General features: G+C 63.3%; 1 protein-coding gene across 3 annotated transcripts in view; it reads right to left on the bottom strand.

Moving 5' to 3' along the window:
* Nucleotides 1-17,561, bottom strand: part of RRBP1 (ribosome binding protein 1) — a 58,417-nt gene that overhangs the window by 3,375 nt on the left and 37,481 nt on the right. For all 3 annotated transcript variants that reach the window (XM_061209665.1, XM_061209664.1, XM_061209663.1), the window contains exons 5-19: nucleotides 14,517-14,669; nucleotides 13,711-13,829; nucleotides 11,595-11,748; nucleotides 9,849-9,987; nucleotides 7,961-8,130; nucleotides 7,811-7,845; nucleotides 5,287-5,377; nucleotides 4,700-4,792; nucleotides 2,867-2,959; nucleotides 2,706-2,786; nucleotides 2,504-2,593; nucleotides 1,955-2,047; nucleotides 1,517-1,588; nucleotides 978-1,073; nucleotides 434-517 (exon numbers count right to left, since the gene is read on the bottom strand). In XM_061209665.1, coding sequence (XP_061065648.1) covers nucleotides 434-517; nucleotides 978-1,073; nucleotides 1,517-1,588; nucleotides 1,955-2,047; nucleotides 2,504-2,593; nucleotides 2,706-2,786; nucleotides 2,867-2,959; nucleotides 4,700-4,792; nucleotides 5,287-5,377; nucleotides 7,811-7,845; nucleotides 7,961-8,130; nucleotides 9,849-9,987; nucleotides 11,595-11,748; nucleotides 13,711-13,829; nucleotides 14,517-14,669 — 1,563 coding nt within the window. The remainder of the gene's footprint in view (nucleotides 1-433; nucleotides 518-977; nucleotides 1,074-1,516; nucleotides 1,589-1,954; nucleotides 2,048-2,503; nucleotides 2,594-2,705; nucleotides 2,787-2,866; nucleotides 2,960-4,699; nucleotides 4,793-5,286; nucleotides 5,378-7,810; nucleotides 7,846-7,960; nucleotides 8,131-9,848; nucleotides 9,988-11,594; nucleotides 11,749-13,710; nucleotides 13,830-14,516; nucleotides 14,670-17,561) is intronic.

Below are 17,561 nucleotides of genomic sequence, written 5' to 3'. Positions count from 1 at the left end.
GGAGCGGGGACCAGAGTCACACATCAAGGCTGAAAACCGGAAGAACCAGAGGCCCCTGCGTGGCTGGGAGCTCCGCGCGGCTGCGGACGGGTCGCCTGGTACCGCCCAGCATGGAGCAGGCCGCCCTGCACACCGCAGATCTGACTGACCTGACCTGAGCCACCGCTGGGTGAGGAAGGACCCTAGTCCCACAGAAGAAGGACCCTAGTCCCACAGAAGGCCACGGGGCAGAAGGACCCCCCCAGAGCTCCCAGCGCAGACCCGGAGCCCCGTGGTCCCGGCAGCCACAGGCCCAGTGTGCAGCGTGGAGCAAACGTGTGAGGGGCCGTCCTCACAGGGCCCAAGCACAGACCGGCGCACGTCCCATTTGACGGGACGCAGAAACACACACACCCGACCGCAGGGCACACGCCGGCCACACCAGTTCGCTCACCAGGGCAAGCTCGTCGCTTTGTTTCTGGGCTTCACTCTTGGCTGCATCCAGCTGAGACTGAGATTCTAATAGAAGCTGCCTCAACTTGGACAGAAAACAGACCCGGGTGGTGGGAGAAAAGGAGAGAGAGCCAGTTCCGGTGAGTCAGCACCTCACACCCAACCAAGCACATCCACATACGCCACCCGGAGAGCCTGCGGGGCGTGGGGGAGGGGTGGGCGCAGGCCCCCGGGAGCTTCTGCTCTTTTTTGAAGACGGAGGAAGGATCGTGTTCAGTACACGCTAGTCTCAGGCCTTCGCAAATGTTTATGGACTGTCTTTTGCAGAGCGAGGCCAGAAGTCAGAGATCGAACCAGGATCGGGGGTGCCAGGCTTGTGCTCTCTGCTCCCCAAATCAGAAAACACTGTCAGATTTAAATGCCTTCCCTGCAGAGATGGTGTCTCCACACCGGGTAGAGAGATCCTCTCGCTGCCAGGCTGACCTGGCTGCTCCCTGCCCTGGCCGCGGGGCCCCTACCAGGCCCACCCACGCCGGGACACTCACCCCCACCACCTCCGTGGCGTAGTTCTGGCACTCGGCACTCGCGGCTGCCATGTGCTTCTCCAGCTCGGCCTCCAGATGTGACGTGTGCTCCCTCACCTGGACACGACACACATCAGGGGCCTCGAGCCGGCCGCGGGAGGGCACGGGCCATGGGGCAGGGCGATGGGGCCACCAGTCCCTGGGAAAAGGGCTGAGAGGGGCCCCCGTGGCCTGATGGCTACGAGCCAACTGAGGCCAGGCAGGGGGGTGCCCCCCAGGCCAAATACCTCCTGAAGAGGCACCCTGGGGCAGCATGTGTTCTTAGACCTCAGCAGCTTTTAGATTTACTTGCAAGGAGGGTGCGGAGTGCGGTGGGGCCACCCGGCAACCCTCCCATGGTTCATGAGGCCACGGCAGAAGCCATGGTGCACTGGGGCCCAGCCACCCCGAGGTCGTAACGGCTCATTAAGGACAGGCAGGGACGCGCAGTCAGGGAAGGAAAGCCGCTAGAGGAGCCTCTGTAGCAGGACGGCAGCCCTCTGGACAGCGCCCGCACGCACCTGATCGGCACTTTCAAGTTCCCCTTTCAGCTTCCCGACAGTCTCTTCGAGATGCTTCACTGTGACCCGCGACTACAAAGCAAGAAGGGGGAGCGCCATCAAGCACGAGCCCCGGGGGTCCGTCCCGGGATGCATCCCACCTCTCGGGAAGCCCTGTGGTGCCCTCGCACCCCCCCACCCCCGCCAGGTATGAGCAGCAGCCTCTTCCTGGGGGTGGGGCTGGGGGTCTCCTTGAGACCAGGACTCAGCTGTCGGTCATTCCACAGTGACACTGTATGTGGCATCACCAAAACCCAGCAACCAAAACCCAGCAAACGTGACTCCCAAGTGACCCAGATGACCCCGTGGGCGTTCCCCCTGGATTGTATGGCATTCTGAGGGAGTGAAGTTTGGGCTCCGAGGGAAGGTGGGCCCTGGGGAGATGGGGCTGCCCCGTACCTTCTGGAGCTCCTCCTCCGCGGCGCTCACCCGGGCCTTCCACACCTGCTCCTCCTCCTCCACGCTCTTCTGCAGGGCTTTGAGCATGGCCTCCTGAGGGGACGGCACTGAGCAGGGCCTGGAGGCCCCCCCCCGCCACGCACACGCCCCCGTGGCTCCTGCCAACCCCCTGCAACCACCCAGCTTGGATCCCAGTGCGGCCGGCAGAGCGGGAGGAGGGGGTACAGTTCTGGAGGGGGGCCCCCGGCCGGTGTGCGAACAAGGTTGTCAGGACTCTCGTCTCCGGTGGGTTTGCACCAGGTGGGCCTCAGCGGCCCAGGACGGGGGGCCCAGGAAGGGGAACCCAGGACCGGCCATCGCAGAGGGAGGCTGAGCGAGCGTGGCCCCTGGAGTCGCAGGAAAGCGGATTCAAGCCGAACACTGCCCTATCCCTTCCCAGACTGTGCCCCAGACCTTCAACCTGAGCTCACCCCCTTCACCATTCAGCCCAAGAAACTGGGCCCAGAGAGGGGCAATGACTCGCCCAAGGTCACAGAGCCCAGGCCTCACCGTCTCGGCTAGGATGCTGCGGTACTGGTCGCACTCGGCCTGAAGGCTGCTCTGTGTCTCCTCTGCCTCCCTCAGCTTGGCAGCCAGGTCCTGAGGGCGGAGGGCAGGACAGGGGCCTGCTGAGCCAAAACCCGATGGCCGGCTCCAGGCACCCTCCATCCCGCGGACAGGGCAGGGCACGAGCGACAGCAGCCGCGCTCACCAAGGACTCCGTTTTCGCTGGTGGCTGCTTCAGCAGCTCTGGGCCTTTCTCTTTGAGCTCCTGCAGCCACTCGGCGTAATCCTGTGACAAAAATGTTCAAGGTTGGGCGGGACGTGCCCCCCCCACCCCAGGGGTCCCCAGGGAGCTGCCTCCCTTCTTACCTGGTGGGTGGGGGCAGAGAGGCCCGGGAGCAGGGCCAGCAGGGCCTCCCTGGTCTGGGCCTCCGTCAGGCTGAGCTGCTTCTCGGACTCCTCCTGGGGGCGGGGCGGGTGGGGCGTGAGGGTGGTCAGCCACGGAGCTTAGGGCAGCCCCGGGGGGGGTGGGGGTTTCACCCCAGGAACACGTCCTCAGCCCTTTAGGGGAGGGACAAGGATCGGAAGAGACCAATGGTGGCTCCGTGGGGCCGGCTGGGCGGGGGTGTGTCTAACCATAGCAGTCAAGTTCGGCTACTCCACCCCAGGCCTGGCCAACTTTAAACAAACTCAGCTCTAAGGAAGGGGGATGGCAGCACCCCCTACGGGACGTGCAGGTTCGCGGACACCTCCCAGCAGACACTCAGGCTCAGGTCTTTCTGAGCATGTGCATACGGGGGGCGGGGAGCGCAGAGAAGAGGTGCGGCCACCAGAGTCAGGAGCTCCTGCAACCCTGGGGGCGGGAGGATCAGGGCTCCCACGTGCTGAGGGGATGAGGCAGGTCGGGGTCTCGGCTCTCCGAAAGCTCCTGGGCCCCCTGCTGCAGCCGCGCTGGCCAGAGCCCCCGCCATCCTCCCTGATGCTCCCACTCCACGCGAGAAAAAGGAGCCCAAGAAAGAGGGAAGGAGCCATAAGCAAAGCCGAGAAGGACAGCACCGTCCCTGGGGACAGATAACCCCTCCCCACACCCTGGGGGCAGGGGGGCGGTGCAGGAGATTTCTGGCTGAAAGTCCCATCTGGTCACCGTCCCCAGCAGGCTGAGGCTGCTGCCTGCCCCTCAGGGCCCGAGACCTGGAGCTGTACTAGGAGCTCCTGGACTAGGGCCGGGAGTGAGGCTCTGTATGTGATTTGGGGGCGGGGGGGATGGATGGCCGGCAGATGGATGCCCAGCCTGACCACAGCACCACATGCCTGGACTTGAGTCTCAGAAGCCGACCCTTCTCGCTCACCCACTGATCCGTGGCCTGCTGTGGGCCCCCGACCTCGTGACCCCCATTCAGGTGCCCCGGTCATGGGAGTCCAAGCAAGGGCCGAGGACCCAGAGGCCAGCTCCCTGTCTTTTATCTGGCTGTGTGACCACAAACAAGTCAGGTGACACCTCTGGTCACAGCTTCTGCATTTGCCACAGAAAGGCCAGACAGGCGCCCAGGTCACTTCTGGGGTGTCTAAGCATAGCTCCACACGGCTCCCCAGCTCCGCCTCTCGGAGGCCTCATCTGACACACCCTCAGGCTTCCTGGGAGGCTTGTGAAAGTTGCTGCAAAGCTCACGGTAACAGGACAGACATTAACTCTGCATTGGCGGGGGGCAGGGAGGGCAGGCCTGGCCAAAGCGGGTGGTGAGGCCCCGCCTGCTCCTGCTGCAGCTGCAGACCACGTCCCGGCCAGGGCCCTGTACACTGGCCCACCCGTGCTCCCCCGACCTGGGCCTGAGTGCTTGCTACTAAAGACTGTCCTTCCCCCAAAGCTCAATCACGGAGCCCCTGGGCCAGGACCGCAGGGGGCCTGAGAAAGCAGACAAACATCAGGGGAGAAGAATAACACGAGCGAAGTCCATGCACAGAACCATCTCGGGGCCCCCATGGCCTCTGAGGGCAAAAGGCCCAGCTGAGAAGCAGGAGACAAGGGCTCACCGCTCCCCGCATCTCGGGGAGAAATGCGCGGCGGGAGGGCAGGAGGGCGGGCAGGAATATGCAGCGGCCGGGCCCTGGGTCTGAGACGCCCTGAGGCTGGGGCTGCCCTGTACGCAGTCTGTGGGGTCTGCTGAGCTGCTAGACCGAGGCGAGCCCGAGGCCGACGCTGACCTTGGCCTGGGTCAGGGACCGCAGCTTCTCCTCGCAGCCCCTCTCGGCCGAGGCCAGAGCCTCCATCGCCTTCCAGTTCTTCTCTCGGAGGTCCTGGGAGGAGAGGGGAGACGGTCAACAGCCAGGCTGGTCTCCGCCGGGCGGGCGAGCCCTCTCCGACCCGTCTCTGGACCTCACAGGCCACGCCGGCAGCACTGGCGCCAGGCTGCTCTCGGGTGGCCGGGGCCCGCGGGCACCTTTCAGGGAGACTCGTCTGCAGGGGGCGGGGATCTGCCGGCTCTTCAGTGGCAAGAGGGTCCGCCACCAAACGGCCGGCTCTGGCCCAGCCAAGCCCAGGGAGGCACGGCGTGTGTGTGTTGGGGGGGGGGTCCGGGGGGACAGCCCGGGTCAGGGGGACGCAGCCAAGGCTCCCATGTGCCCACCGCAGAGGAGGCGCCCTACAGCCCCCTCCTCACGCCAGGTGACCACATGACCAAGCCGACCCAGTGGGAGTCAGGAGCCCCGAGCCCCCCACGGGGAGCAGCCGGACGGGACACGGAGCGGCCCGAGCCCCCCGTCCACACGGCAGGCGGCCCCTCCACACTCACATTGTTCTTCACTTTCTGCTGCTCAACCGCCTCCTTGAGCTCCGTGGCCTCCTTCTCCAGACACCACACCTGCGACTCCAGCTCCGTGAGGCTGAGGGGGGATGGTGGCGTCACTGCCGGGCTCCAAGGGCCCGCGGCCCCCGTACGCCCTGTCTCGGGGCCCCTTCCTCTGCTCCGGAACACCCATGGGGCCTGGGGCTGCGGTCAGTCCCCTCCCCAAGCCGGGCACCGGCTTCAGGGGAGCCCCAGCAGCCACCGTGGCCCCTCCTCTGAGGGCTGGGGGCCCAGAGGCCAGCAGAGTCCCACTTGGTGACACTGGCTGCGGGGACGGCAGCGGTCAGAGCTGCCACAGCGGCCAGCGCGGGGACGCGCCCCGGACAGTCAGGTTGTCAGATGCTCTTTCTTCTGGTGAACTGAGCCTGGTCCCACTCTGCCCCGCAGCACGCGTCGGCTGGCCCTTCCCTGCGGCCACAGCTGCCCTCGAGACTGGGCTGGGCCTCCTCGGAGGACGCCGGGGCCGGAGGCTCGGGTGGCACCGTGGCCTGCACACCCATCAAGTGCATCCCTGCCCTCGGCGCTGGGACCGTCCTGTGTCCAAAACCTAACTCTGCTGAGACCCGAAGGCTCCCCTCAGTCCTGCGCCCGGGCTCCAGGGAATCGGCCCGAGACGACCCCGGATGTGTGCGGCTGGCAGGCCGGGGAGGCCATCATTTCACACTTCTCTCCGGACTCTAGGCCCTGCGGCTCCGTCCACCCCATCACCCGGAAAGCGAGGGGTGGACGCTCTAGAACTGCTCTGGCTGTTCTGAGGAAGACGCTTCAAATGGACACTTAATACGTCACCTTCTGCGTTAAGATTTAGGACAGGGAAGCCCCGGGGTCGCATAAAAGCTGACATCCAGAAGCCGCCAACGCCGACTTGAAGCAGCACAAGCAGGGCCCCTCTGGGAGCAGGAGGAAACCCGTCTGAGGACGCCCCCGGGGGGGGGGGAAAGGTTCGTATTTCTCCCCGTGGGCCGGCAGTACACCGCGCTAAGGAGGAGCACGAGGACCAACCAACCTCAGCGAGGCCGTGCGCGCTGCCCGCCCTGACGCCCCCAGCACCATCTCACTGTCATCGTAAGTACCGTTTGCACGTGGCCTTGAAGATGGCTGTCGACTTCTTGGATGTTGGTTTCAGGCCACAGAACCTGACCCCACCCTCAAAGCTCCATTGGGACCCCTCGCAGCTTCTCCTCAAGCCGCCGGCATTCTGCACCAGCTGGCCCCCCGCACACCCCTGCAAGAGCATCCCCAAAGGCACGAGGCCCCGAGGAAGAAGGCACAGCAGGCCGGTGGCAAGGACACGCTGACAGTCACCCCCTTGGTAGCTACTGCCTGAGTTCCAGAACATCTGGGGCTGGATCACTCATCTCCACCCGAGAACACGATGGCCTGGCCTAGACACAACTTCCAGATAAACACTCTTGAGAAGGAAATTGAAAAAAACCCTAATTCTGCCAAACATCTACATGATGCAAAAAGCTAGAATCAACCCTGCTTGCAACATGACTTAGGTAACTAGTAATTAGCTGTGCAGTCCAAGAATCTGATCTTAAAATACAAAAAGCAAAACGCTAAACAAACACAACCTCTCTACCCCGGCAAGTACCATGAGAAACAAAGTTTGCCCAAGCTTTCTGGAAAGGTGCACGGAGAGGGTTTGCTTCTGAGTCTCCAGCAAGGTGTTTTGGGGCCTCCGTGAGGCCGGCTTCCTGCCCAAGGCCACGGAACATGGGCTGTGGCCTGGGGAGGCACTGGGGAGGAGACTCACTGGCTGCAGCAGCCAGAACAAGGGAGGTTGGTCAGTGGACGACCCGGGACATGACCGACCACCTGCACGCTTCACCCCACGTGGCTGCCCTGGGGACCCCCAGCCACAAGAGCCAGGACCAACCCCCGAGCTCATGGGCATCTGCTGAGGGACACACACCTGGAGCCAACGGTCCTAGGACTTCCAGCCCCCTGGCTTGAGGAGCCCACCAGGTCTTAGCAACAGCAAACACACAGTCCGAGCAGGCCTGGGGCTGGGCCATTCAAGTTAACCGGCATCAACCCTGCGACCTGGTCAGCTGTGAACCGCACCGCATCCCAGATCTGTGCAAAAGCCCGGGCAGCCTCCCAGGTTCTCCACTCTGGGCAGGTAACCACTTTCCCGTTTGGGTTACGACTTCAGCCCCTAAATTCCCTCGCCCCGTGGACGTGGAGAGAACACCCTGACCAGCCGGTCCTTCCCGGGGAGAGAAGGATGGATGGATGCATGGATGGATGGATGGACAGCAAGAGGCCCATCCCCCTGCCGAGGGGCAGCCCCTCTCCCCACAGCCTCGCTCCTCGAGGCAGGAGCTCCCTGCAATGTGCCCTCTTCCCTGCCCAGCCCGTCCTGGTCCTCGAGGTCGCTGGAGGAATGGGGAAAGGCAGGGCCTCTCAGAGGGCTCCTCCCTGGGACCCCCGCACCCAGGCCACAGCCCCTGCCTCCTCTTACCGGGCCTGCTGCTGGTCGGCCTCCTCTCGGCTGGCCTGGAACGAGAGACAGAGCCCTGCGGTCACCACGAGACCACCTGGCACGACAAGTCATCAGGGCAGGGCCCCTGTGGGGTGGGTGGCGATGCTCGCGGGAGGAAGTGCAGCTGACCTGGGCGTCCCGGGCCTGGCTCGCCTCCAGCAGGGCCTCGATGGAGCAGATCCTCTCCGTGAGCTGCGAGTTCTGCGCCCTGGCCTCGTCCAGCTGCCCGTGGACGCTGCTCAGCTCCTCGCACTTGTTCCTCACCTCAGCCTCGGAGGACTGCAGCTTGCCGTGCAGCTCTGCGGGGAGGGAGGCCGGCGGGTTGCGGGGTGCGGCGAAGGCCGGCACGGACGCCCCATGCTGCCCAGGGCACGCCCGCGGGCTTCCAGGCACTCCCCTGACCCCTGGGTGTCCCGTTAGCTGGTGGAGAAAGTCACAGCCTGGCTTCCTTCTCAAGGACTCACTAGGGCAGAACAGAACGCCCCCGGATCACTCAGGAAAAGATGGAAATCTGAATGGGCTCCTGTTGCAGTTTCTAAAACCTTGCTCTCTGGGAGATGGGCTCACATCGCTGAGACCAGGGGCAGGGGGGCACCTCAGCGTGTCCTCCCTCGGTGACCTCCGCTAAGCCCCACCACAGCTCTGAAAGTCCTCCACGTGTGTCTGACTCCGAACAGCGGCCCGGCCCTGGCCTCCTCCCCGAGCCCGGGCTCAGCCGCCGGCCACGTCCACACACAGCTCTGCTCAGGCCTCCTGGTCCCCTTGCTGTGGCTGTTCTGCTTTCCTGTGCCCCCACCTCTCACTCATCTACCAGGCCTGTGGATCCAATGTCCACTGCCTGCCGAATCCACCAGCGCCTCCGTGGCTGCCTGGGCCCAGCCCAGGTGCCTTTGGTCCGATGACTGCAAGGCCCCATCCCTGGTCCCCACCTGGAGCCAGAGCATCCAGAAGTGCAGATGGGATCCCGCCAGCCCTGCCCACGCTCCCAGCCCCCTCATCACTCCACACGGCCCCTGAACTCTTCAAAGGAGGGTCAACCGGCCCTGCCCGTCTACCCCACACTAGCCACTGCCTTCTTCTCCAGTCTCGCTTGCTGACCTGCGTCTGTTTCTTGTACAGGCCAAGTTCAAGTTCACTCCCATTCTCAGGGGCCCCTTCCTGGTTTCTGTGCGGCTGGCCTCTTCCCATTATCCAGACCTTGGGCTTAAACATCCTTTTCTCCCCAGAGAGGCCTCCCCTGACCACTCAAAGCCACACCCGGCCCATCACAGCAGGGGTCAGCAAACTAGGCCCTTGGGCCAACCCAGCCCACCACCTGTTCTTGAAAATAAAGCTTTATTGGCACGCAGCCAGGCCTGTCTGTCTAGGGTGGCTTTTGCACTGTGGCAGCAGAGCTGAGCAGTTGTGACAAACACCATTTGGCCTACAAAGCCAAAAGTATTTACTGCCTGGCCCTTCACAGACACAGCTTGCCGTTTCTAGGACCTGCTCTAGGTCACGCTGCCTACTTGAGGTCTGTGGACGTGGATCCATCTACTGTGCCTGTCTCTCCTGCCGGAACACAGCGCCAAGCCTGCTGCTTCACTCCCGGCCAAGCCCCGGGCGCCCACAGGAGTGCTCAGCCCCCAGCAGTGGCTCCAGAAGTACTGGTGAGCTCTCACCGGCACGGTCTGCCCTGCTTCTCCAAGGGCCCTTGGTGCCCTGGGTTTCGTCACCACCTCCCGTTTGAGAAGGTGACTTGTGAGCACAGGGGGACCATAAAGCCACCTTCCAAATCTGGCCTCCAGGCCTGACTGGGTGGGAAGAGAAGGCCAGCAGTAGCCCCAGGAGCACCACGGCTCCACGTGGGTCCCACAGCAAGTGAGGCCGAAGTGGCAGCATCTTCCACCTCGAGCCCCCTCCCATATCCCGCCCCACAGGCCCCGCCCCCCATGTCCAGCCCTCCGGAGCCCAGGCCCGACCCCGAGCACCCCTGGCGCGGCCCCCCGCACGGAGCCGGCCCCCACGCCGCCCTCACCGGCCATCTGCTGCTGCTGTTCCCGGGCCTTCTCGGCGTCCGCCCGGAGGCTGGCGTGGCTGGTCTGCGAGCGGCACAGCTCCCGGCTGACCTCATCCAGGCGCTTCTGCAGGGCCTCCTCGCTCTCCTTGTGAGACGCCTGGGGGCCGGCAGAGGGAGGAGGGCCGGGAGGACGCGGCAGGAGGTGGGCCCTCAGCCGGCTCTGCCGTCTAGAGCTCCTCACACCCTGCCATCCTGTGCCGATGACTTATATAAGCCTCCTGGACTTCCAGGTCAGTTCACCTGCTAGAAGAGGCCACCCTGGCCCCTGAAGAGCGGGATCCCGGGGAAGAGGCCTCAGATGAAGGCAGGACAGTCCCAAAAAGGCAAAGCCCCATTTTCACCTGAGTGTGGCACAGGGAGAGGCTTCCTACAAGCTAAACGTCCGGCCTGAGCTGAAGATTTCCCGAGGGGGCCTGGTAAAGGTCATGGTTGTTAAGCAGTTCTGGGCAAGGCATCCGTGTGTGTCAGCGTGGTTAATCCCCAGCCACCCCAAGACACAGGTACCACCACCACACCCACATTACAGGTGGGGAAACTGAGGCTCTGAAATCCGGGGCCTCACTGTCAATACCACGGGGACTCTGTGACTTTAGAGGGAGGAGATGCTCGCGGCCTGGGGCTTCCTGGCTACAGTGATGGTGACAACCCGGGCGCCAGAGCGAAGGCTCCAGCCCCGGAAGCACCAGGACCACCCGACAGCCTTCGGAGCATAACCACCAGGCCGTCCCCAGGGGCTCTGATCTCACCGCTCAGGGTGGACCTACTTTACACCAAATTATCCATCTCAACTCCAATCCAAACTTTGTTTATCTGTGCCTGTTCTTAGGCACACACACGTCAGTCTTACAATTTCGTGTCTGTCGTTCTAGTCCCTTCCATAAAACAGCCCCACTGCCCCACGTGCTACAGCCGAGAGCTTCAGTGACTGAGCAGAAACAGGTGCAAAGCTGTGTGGGTCTCCAGGGTTTCCTTGTCCTCCAGAGAAGTTACACGCACAGAGGTATGACAACTGCCCCACGCCTGGTCACCCTGCCCCGAAACAGGCCAGCTGGGGGACGCAGCACTCGTCGGGCCAATGAGCAGGGAGGCCCCGAGACTGAGAGGCCCCACTGGTTGCTGCCCAGCACCTATGGGGCAGGGAGGGGACAGTCTTCCTCCCTCCGGACAACAGGCGTCCCCCTGGGAAAACACGAGCTTCCGGGCCACATCCAGAGGCTGAGAAGAAAGAACACCCACCGGACCTTGAAGCCAGAGGCTGCGCCCGCCGGCCTGGCTGCGGCCGGAGCTGTGACACCACAGGTGTGGCAAGTGTGGGACGGTGACTGCTCTGGGACTGCTCTGGGGCTGCCCTGGGGCTCAAACCCTGGCTCTGGGTGAACTGGCGGAGTTGCTTCACTTTGTGCCTCCCATTTCCTTCTGGGTAAATTACAGGTAATAACCGTATCTACCCCATAAGGTTACAATGAGAATTAGCTGAGTTAAGCTTGTAAACGTTCAGAACAACGCTTAGCACACAGAAAGCACCCACTCGATGCTGACCAAGTATCACTACTAACAAGGCCAAGGTCGAGGGTTCCAGCCCCAGCCCTGCCTGGGTCCACTGTGGTCACAGTCACAGCTGAGAAGGGAGGACCCAGGGTGGCCGTGCGTAGAGCTTGGCGGGCAGGATGCACGGGCACCGAGGCAGCTGCCACCCCAACTCACCTGCAGCTGCAGGACCTGCTTCTCGAAGGCGGCTGCCTTGGCCTCCAGGGCCTTCCGCTGCAGCTCCTCCTGCCGTGCGGCCTCCGACTTCTCCACCAGCTCCTTGCTGACCTTGCCCAGCTCCTGCCGGAGCTTGGCCAGCTCTGCATTCTGCCTGCAAGACAGTCAGGAGCCCCCGCATGACAGACAGAAGAGGGCTCAAGTCAGCTCTCGCCAGCCCCGAGAGCCGCCCGGGGAGATGGGACCGGAGGTCTGAGCCCTTCCTCCGGGGCACCTGCTCTTTCTTAAGTAGCTGCCCAAGTCTTGGAGCCCCTCTGAGGCCCTCTATATAATCAGCCACGTGGGTGTGATGTGTTTTCTTGAAGATGCTGTTTTAGAAGCACGGTGGAGGGACCAGCAAAAGCCAAGGGCAAAATGTGCAAAAGCAGCCCACGGAGCCCCTGACAGAAGTGGCTGATTCCTCACGGCTGATCTGGGCCCAAATGAGCCCTGGGATGCTGCCCTGCAGGGCCGGGGCCAGCGGCCCGCTCGAGTCCACACGCTGGATTCACCGGCCAACTGGACCACGGCCAGGCAGGGAAAGAGGCTGCAGCATTTTACACGAGACCCCTCAACGCTGCACAAGAGCGGGGTCTCAGGGCCGGCGAGGAGGTTCAGGAGCGATGGAAGGAGATGCGACTGACAGGACAAGGGGCAGCTCCGGACCCGCCTTTCCCAGCACGGGGAGGTCGTCAGCGTGCAGCCCCCTTCACAGCACAAAAGACACCTCTTCACGGCAGGACTGACTGTCCAGCCAAGGGACAGTACCAGACCAGGCGAAGGCGACAGAGGAGACGGTCCACAACGCTGGGAGGCAGGAAACCTGGCCAAGACCAGCTCTGCCCTGCTGCCTGGGGAGGGGAGATGTGGGCTCCCCGTCTGCACAGGCCGCCCCAAAGCCCTCTGCGGGGCCCTCAGCGCACGCTTTCCAGGGCCAAGATTCGAGACTGGGGAGCCCACGCGAGGCTGGGCTCCAGTACCAGGGATGGGGATGGGGGTGGGAGGCCAGCTGGGTGGCCCCTTGGGACCGACATGAAGCTCTGGGAGGGACGCGGGGACACCTGTCCCACAGGGCAGAGTGTCCGCAAGCTGATGGAGTCAGCAGCCGCAACTCAGGGCCAGGCTTTAGAGCTGTCCCCAGGATGGAGCCAGTAGTGGACCCTACATGAGAAGGAAGCCAGTGTCCCTCCGTCCCCACGGTCACCTTCTGCCATGGCTGCTGAGGAAACCGCAGCCCCAAACCATCAACCTGCCAGCAGGTCAGGACGGAGATGAAGACAGGGACCCCTGAGAGAAGGGACCAGCGAGGAGGGTGGCCGTCAACCTCACTCCGAGTCAGCGGGGCCGCCAGGAAAAGCAGCCTTGTGAGCACAGGCTTCGCTCCTGGTGCCACTCGTGGGCGACACTCTTCCCACCTGCCCTCCCGCTACGGGCGCCTGCGCTCTCTTTTCCCATCAGCCTCCTCTGGGCGAGAGGGGATGCTCTGGGGATAACAAGCACCCCAGAAATCCCTACAGGACACCCCGGACGAGAGAAGGCAAAGAAACGGGAACCAAAAGAAAATGCAGTGGGGCTTCCTCCTGGCCAGCCTGCTGGGATGGTGATGCTCAAACCAGGGACACAGAAGACAGTGTCCCTAACAGGGTGAGGCTGAGCCCTGCCCCCTGGGGAGTGGCCTCTGCCGGCTCACGGAGGCCTCCCAGCTTCAGCTCCTGAGTGGCAGACGTCCCCTCCTGCACAGGAGACCCGACCAGGGGGATCAGGGCACTCAGGCCCACGGCAGGGCCCACACCACACCAGACCCTCATCTTGGATGGTCAGCCTGGCTCTGATACTCTGGGCCAGAAGCAGGGACACTGTGAAAATAGACATGAAAAAGTATCTGCTCTCCCAGCAAAGCCAGGACCTGAGGAGATCTGGTGACATGGACGCTGGGCACGGGCTGGAGCTCACTCGCCCTCCCAGGGCCTGACCACACGAGAGGTCGCCAGCCACGTGTTGAAGGCTCACAGAGGGACCCTGCCCACTCCGGGCCCTCGGGGAGGTGCCAGGGTCCAGCCAGGGGCGCAGGGCTTACTTGCTCTCCACCTGGCTCGTGGCCTGGTTCAAGGCGTCCCTCAGGATGGAGTTCTCCTGCTGCAGGCGGGCCAGCTGCGTGTTGGGGCCATTCTCCAGCTGCTCCTGGAGCGTCCGGATCTGAAAGGTCATCCAAGGGGCATCAGAGGCCGCTCGGCCTGACAAAGAGAGCCACCTCGGAGCAAGGTCGGCAAGATCCCAGCCCGCAGACAAAAGCCCGGGGGACTCCGCCTTCTCCACCCGAGGTGGGGAGGCCCCCTCAGAACAGGGGCCGGAAAAGCGCAGAGCCGAGCACTCAGCCCAAAGCCCCAGACGGTGCCGGTGCGCTCTGCCCCGACCAAGGCTCTGAGACCCAGCAAAGGGCCACAAGCCACAGCCTACGGTTACCCCGAAGATGCCCGTTCCCTGCCCTCTGACCTCCCGGGGCGCGGCCCGCCGGGAGCGGAGTGCAGGGCTCTGACTGTGCAGGCCAGGGCTGGCCCGGCCCTCCGCTGGGGCTGTGCTGTTTTTCGGACCTCTTGTTTTACGGTGTTCTGCCAACCTCGAGTGGAGGAGGTGGAGCCGGCATGACTCCAGGGTCATGGAGAGGCTGCGAACTTGACCCATGGGCCCCCAGGGAAAAGGATGCAGTGCTGACCACTTGGGACCAGAGTGCTTTCAGAAAATGCTCTTTAAAATGTACATACATCTTCCTGGTCATTAACGTTAAACACACACACCATCTAGCCAGGTAAAACAACCTTCCCCCAAACAAACCCGATGGTGAGGACCCCCTCCGCGGGCATCCGTGCCCGCCCTGCTACCCACCTTGCCCTGCAGCTGCTGCACCTCCTGCACATGTTCCCGGTAGCTGGCCTGCATGCGCGCCTGCACGGCTGTGATCTCCTGCTCCCGGGCCACCAGCTGCTTTTTCACTTTGGCCTCCCCGGCTGCTGCCTTGGCCTTTTCCGCTGCCAGCTCCTGGGAGAAAGCAGAGGGCAGAGAGGCCGGTGAGGCGGGTGGGGGCAGCTTATCAGATGAAACCAAGACCATCATGACCCGGAGCATGACCTGGGGCCAGGAGAAGTCTGACAGCAGAGCCACAAGACCCCCGTCCTGAGCTCTCGGACAGACCCGAGCAGCCACAGCAGAGAACGAGCAGGGGATGACGAGGGACCCCCGGAATCCCTGCCGGCCTGACTGGTGGAGGGCTGGCCATCAGGCCTTGAACACAGTGGGCGCAGTGGATACAGGAAGGAGCTGGGGAACACGGCATCCTGTCCCCGGGCTCTCCAGGGGCACTGGCTGAACCCTGCTGGGATTACAACACCCTGGTTTGGGTCAGTCCCCGACAGCCAGGCCCCGGAACGCCTCTTCTACTTGAGTATCTCTGTCAGGACCCACAAGGCAGCAAGCCTTGACGGCCGAGGGGTTAGCCCACTCCTGGAGGGCCTAGGTCCCCGTGGACAGCCGCTTGGTCCACCGCCCTATCCCTGGAATGTCTGCTCTGGTCAGTGCCAGATGCCCACAGTGAACACGGGACGCGGGGGCCTGGGGACCCAGAGCCTCAGGCAGGGGCAGAGCGCAGGGTGGGAAAGGCTGGCCGAAGGACGGGGTCTCCATCAACGCAGAAGGAATGGCAGTGGACGGAAACCACGGGGGAGCAGGAAGTGATAGTGTGAGGAGGGGTCCGTGCACCGGCCCCCGGGTGGGGGTGCTCTCTGTCAAGGGGGCCTCTAGCCAGACTGGGGCACAAGTCCCACGAGATTCAAGGCCCCTCCCTGTCCTGGGCAGTGGACCAGAGAAGCGGGAAAGCCTCCTCTTCTCCAGGCCGGGATGCTAGGGAGGTCCACCCCAAAGGGCCAGAGGGTCCCTCCCGTCTGAGATGGGGCAGAACCGGAGGCCAGGGAAGGGCTGGGCTGAGCGGGTGGCCGCTGGGTGCCAGGGCAGCTCTGCATGCCTGGCGTTCCCTGGGACCATCCGGGACCCCTGGCCCTGCTCTTCAAAGACAATCCTCTTCCTGGCTGTGCCCTGGGTGAGGGCCCACAGGGGCAGAGGCCAGTCTGGAACACGCATGTGTCTCGTTCCTTCAATCCTCTCAGTAAGGCGAGGCTCCCCATCTCTGGTTTGAAGCTGAGCTCACAGAGCCTCGGGGAGGACACGCTTTCGAAGGCTGAGAGCAGCCCTAAGCGACAGGATGGGCAGGAACCTGGGGCCCTGTGAGCCCACGAGGGTCCCAGAAGGGATGGTGTGCGAGGCGCCCCTCCTCTGGCTGAGCTGGCCGCTCGGCGGGGACTCAGGGCTCCGGCAGGCTTCCTCTGACCCATGCCTGCCACCCCACCCCAAGCAGAACGGAGGCCCCTAAGTACACGGTCCAGCCCCTGATGAAGAAACAAGCACAGAGACGCCCTCACGGCCACACAGAGGTGGCCCTCTGCCCACCATGCCGGACGCCCAGAGGCTGAGCGTAGGTCTGGGGACGGCTTTCCCCACGCTGAGCAGGCCTCGGGCAGTTCTGGGCATCCACCCGGCTCAGGGTGTAAAGGTCCCAGTCTCCTGGGACAGGGTCCCAAGGCCACCAGGATTCAATGGGATTTCCCTTCCTTTTGCCCCTGGGACTTTTTAAAGGCAAAGGCAGGCCAGATTTTCCTCGGGGGCATTTGTTTCATCCTCCACGGCTTCTCTTTCTTCTAGGAGCTCAGAATCCCAGGACTCCTCCTATCTGTCAAATTCTTAGTTCAGTTGCAATGGTCGGGCTTATTTTCTTGAAAGGCACACCCGCTGGTGGGGGCCGGAGCCCCGTTTCCTCTGACTGAGCTGGGAGGCACCGTCACGACACCACCAGCCCAGAAACTCGCTCTGCTCCCCAGGCCAAGCGAGCCCCGCACCGTGAGTCTCCCGAGGCGGCTGAGGCGTGGACTGGAGCACCCCCGCCCTGAGGGTCTCCTTGTCCACCGAGGATTCGGAGCCCAGCCTCTCGGGCCCGAGTGAGGACAGGATGGGGTCCAGCCCAGAGTGTCACCTCGGGACAGAGGCCCTGGTGCCCAAGCAGATGACAGCTGGAAAGACGGTTTTCCAGAAGGACGGCTCCGGAGCCACGTGTGGTTCCTCAAATCCCTGAACACGTCCCCGAAGATGCTCAGAAACCAGGACGGAGGTCTCAGGACGCCCGAGCCCGTGAACTGGTGCCCGGAATGGTCTTTGAACCCAACTCCGTTGACTTCACTCACTTGCAAGGCGCCCACTTGATCTGGCAGACGGTCCACACGGCCTCTGTGTCCTTTAGCCACAGACCACGAGAAAAGGAATTCACCAAAACCCTCTTTTGCAACCATAAAAACTTCTCTACAAGGACAAAGAAATCGTGACAGGAACTAAACATGAAACGCGGATCCTATCCACCCCCCAGCTCCTGGGAAGATCAAGTTAATCGGAACTTCTACATTCTCAGAAGTTTCTCATATAACTTTACTCAACGGTGCTGGGTTGGGAGACGTGGCACAGCAGTGGAATCCCCTCCGCTCTGCTTGAAACTCTCAACAGAGAAATGCAGGGACTCAGCATCCATGGACTCCAGGGCACAGAAGGACAGATGGCGATGCCTGGGCCTCAGTGGCCCCTGCCAGGCAAGATGACCTCTGAGCTGAGACAGGAAAATGGGGGCCCCGCCCTGGAGGGCTTCCTGAAGGAGGGGGCTCTTTCCAGTGAGCCAAGCGGTGAAGGGCGCTCGAGGCTAATGCAGGAGCACGAGAGGCCCCGGGGAGGCAGTGAGGAGCAGGTGCGCCGGGACGCAGACTCGGGTCTGAAGATTGGGAGCCACCTGCACGTGAAGAGGCAGCCCTCCCAGGACGGCGTAAGCGCTGAGAGCCCGGG

This window comes from Eubalaena glacialis, chromosome 13, assembly GCF_028564815.1.
Source record: "Eubalaena glacialis isolate mEubGla1 chromosome 13, mEubGla1.1.hap2.+ XY, whole genome shotgun sequence".
NCBI classification, from domain to species: domain Eukaryota; kingdom Metazoa; phylum Chordata; class Mammalia; order Artiodactyla; family Balaenidae; genus Eubalaena; species Eubalaena glacialis.
The sequence above is the reverse complement of the archived record's forward strand: the minus strand, read 5'-3'. Positions and strand labels throughout refer to the sequence as shown.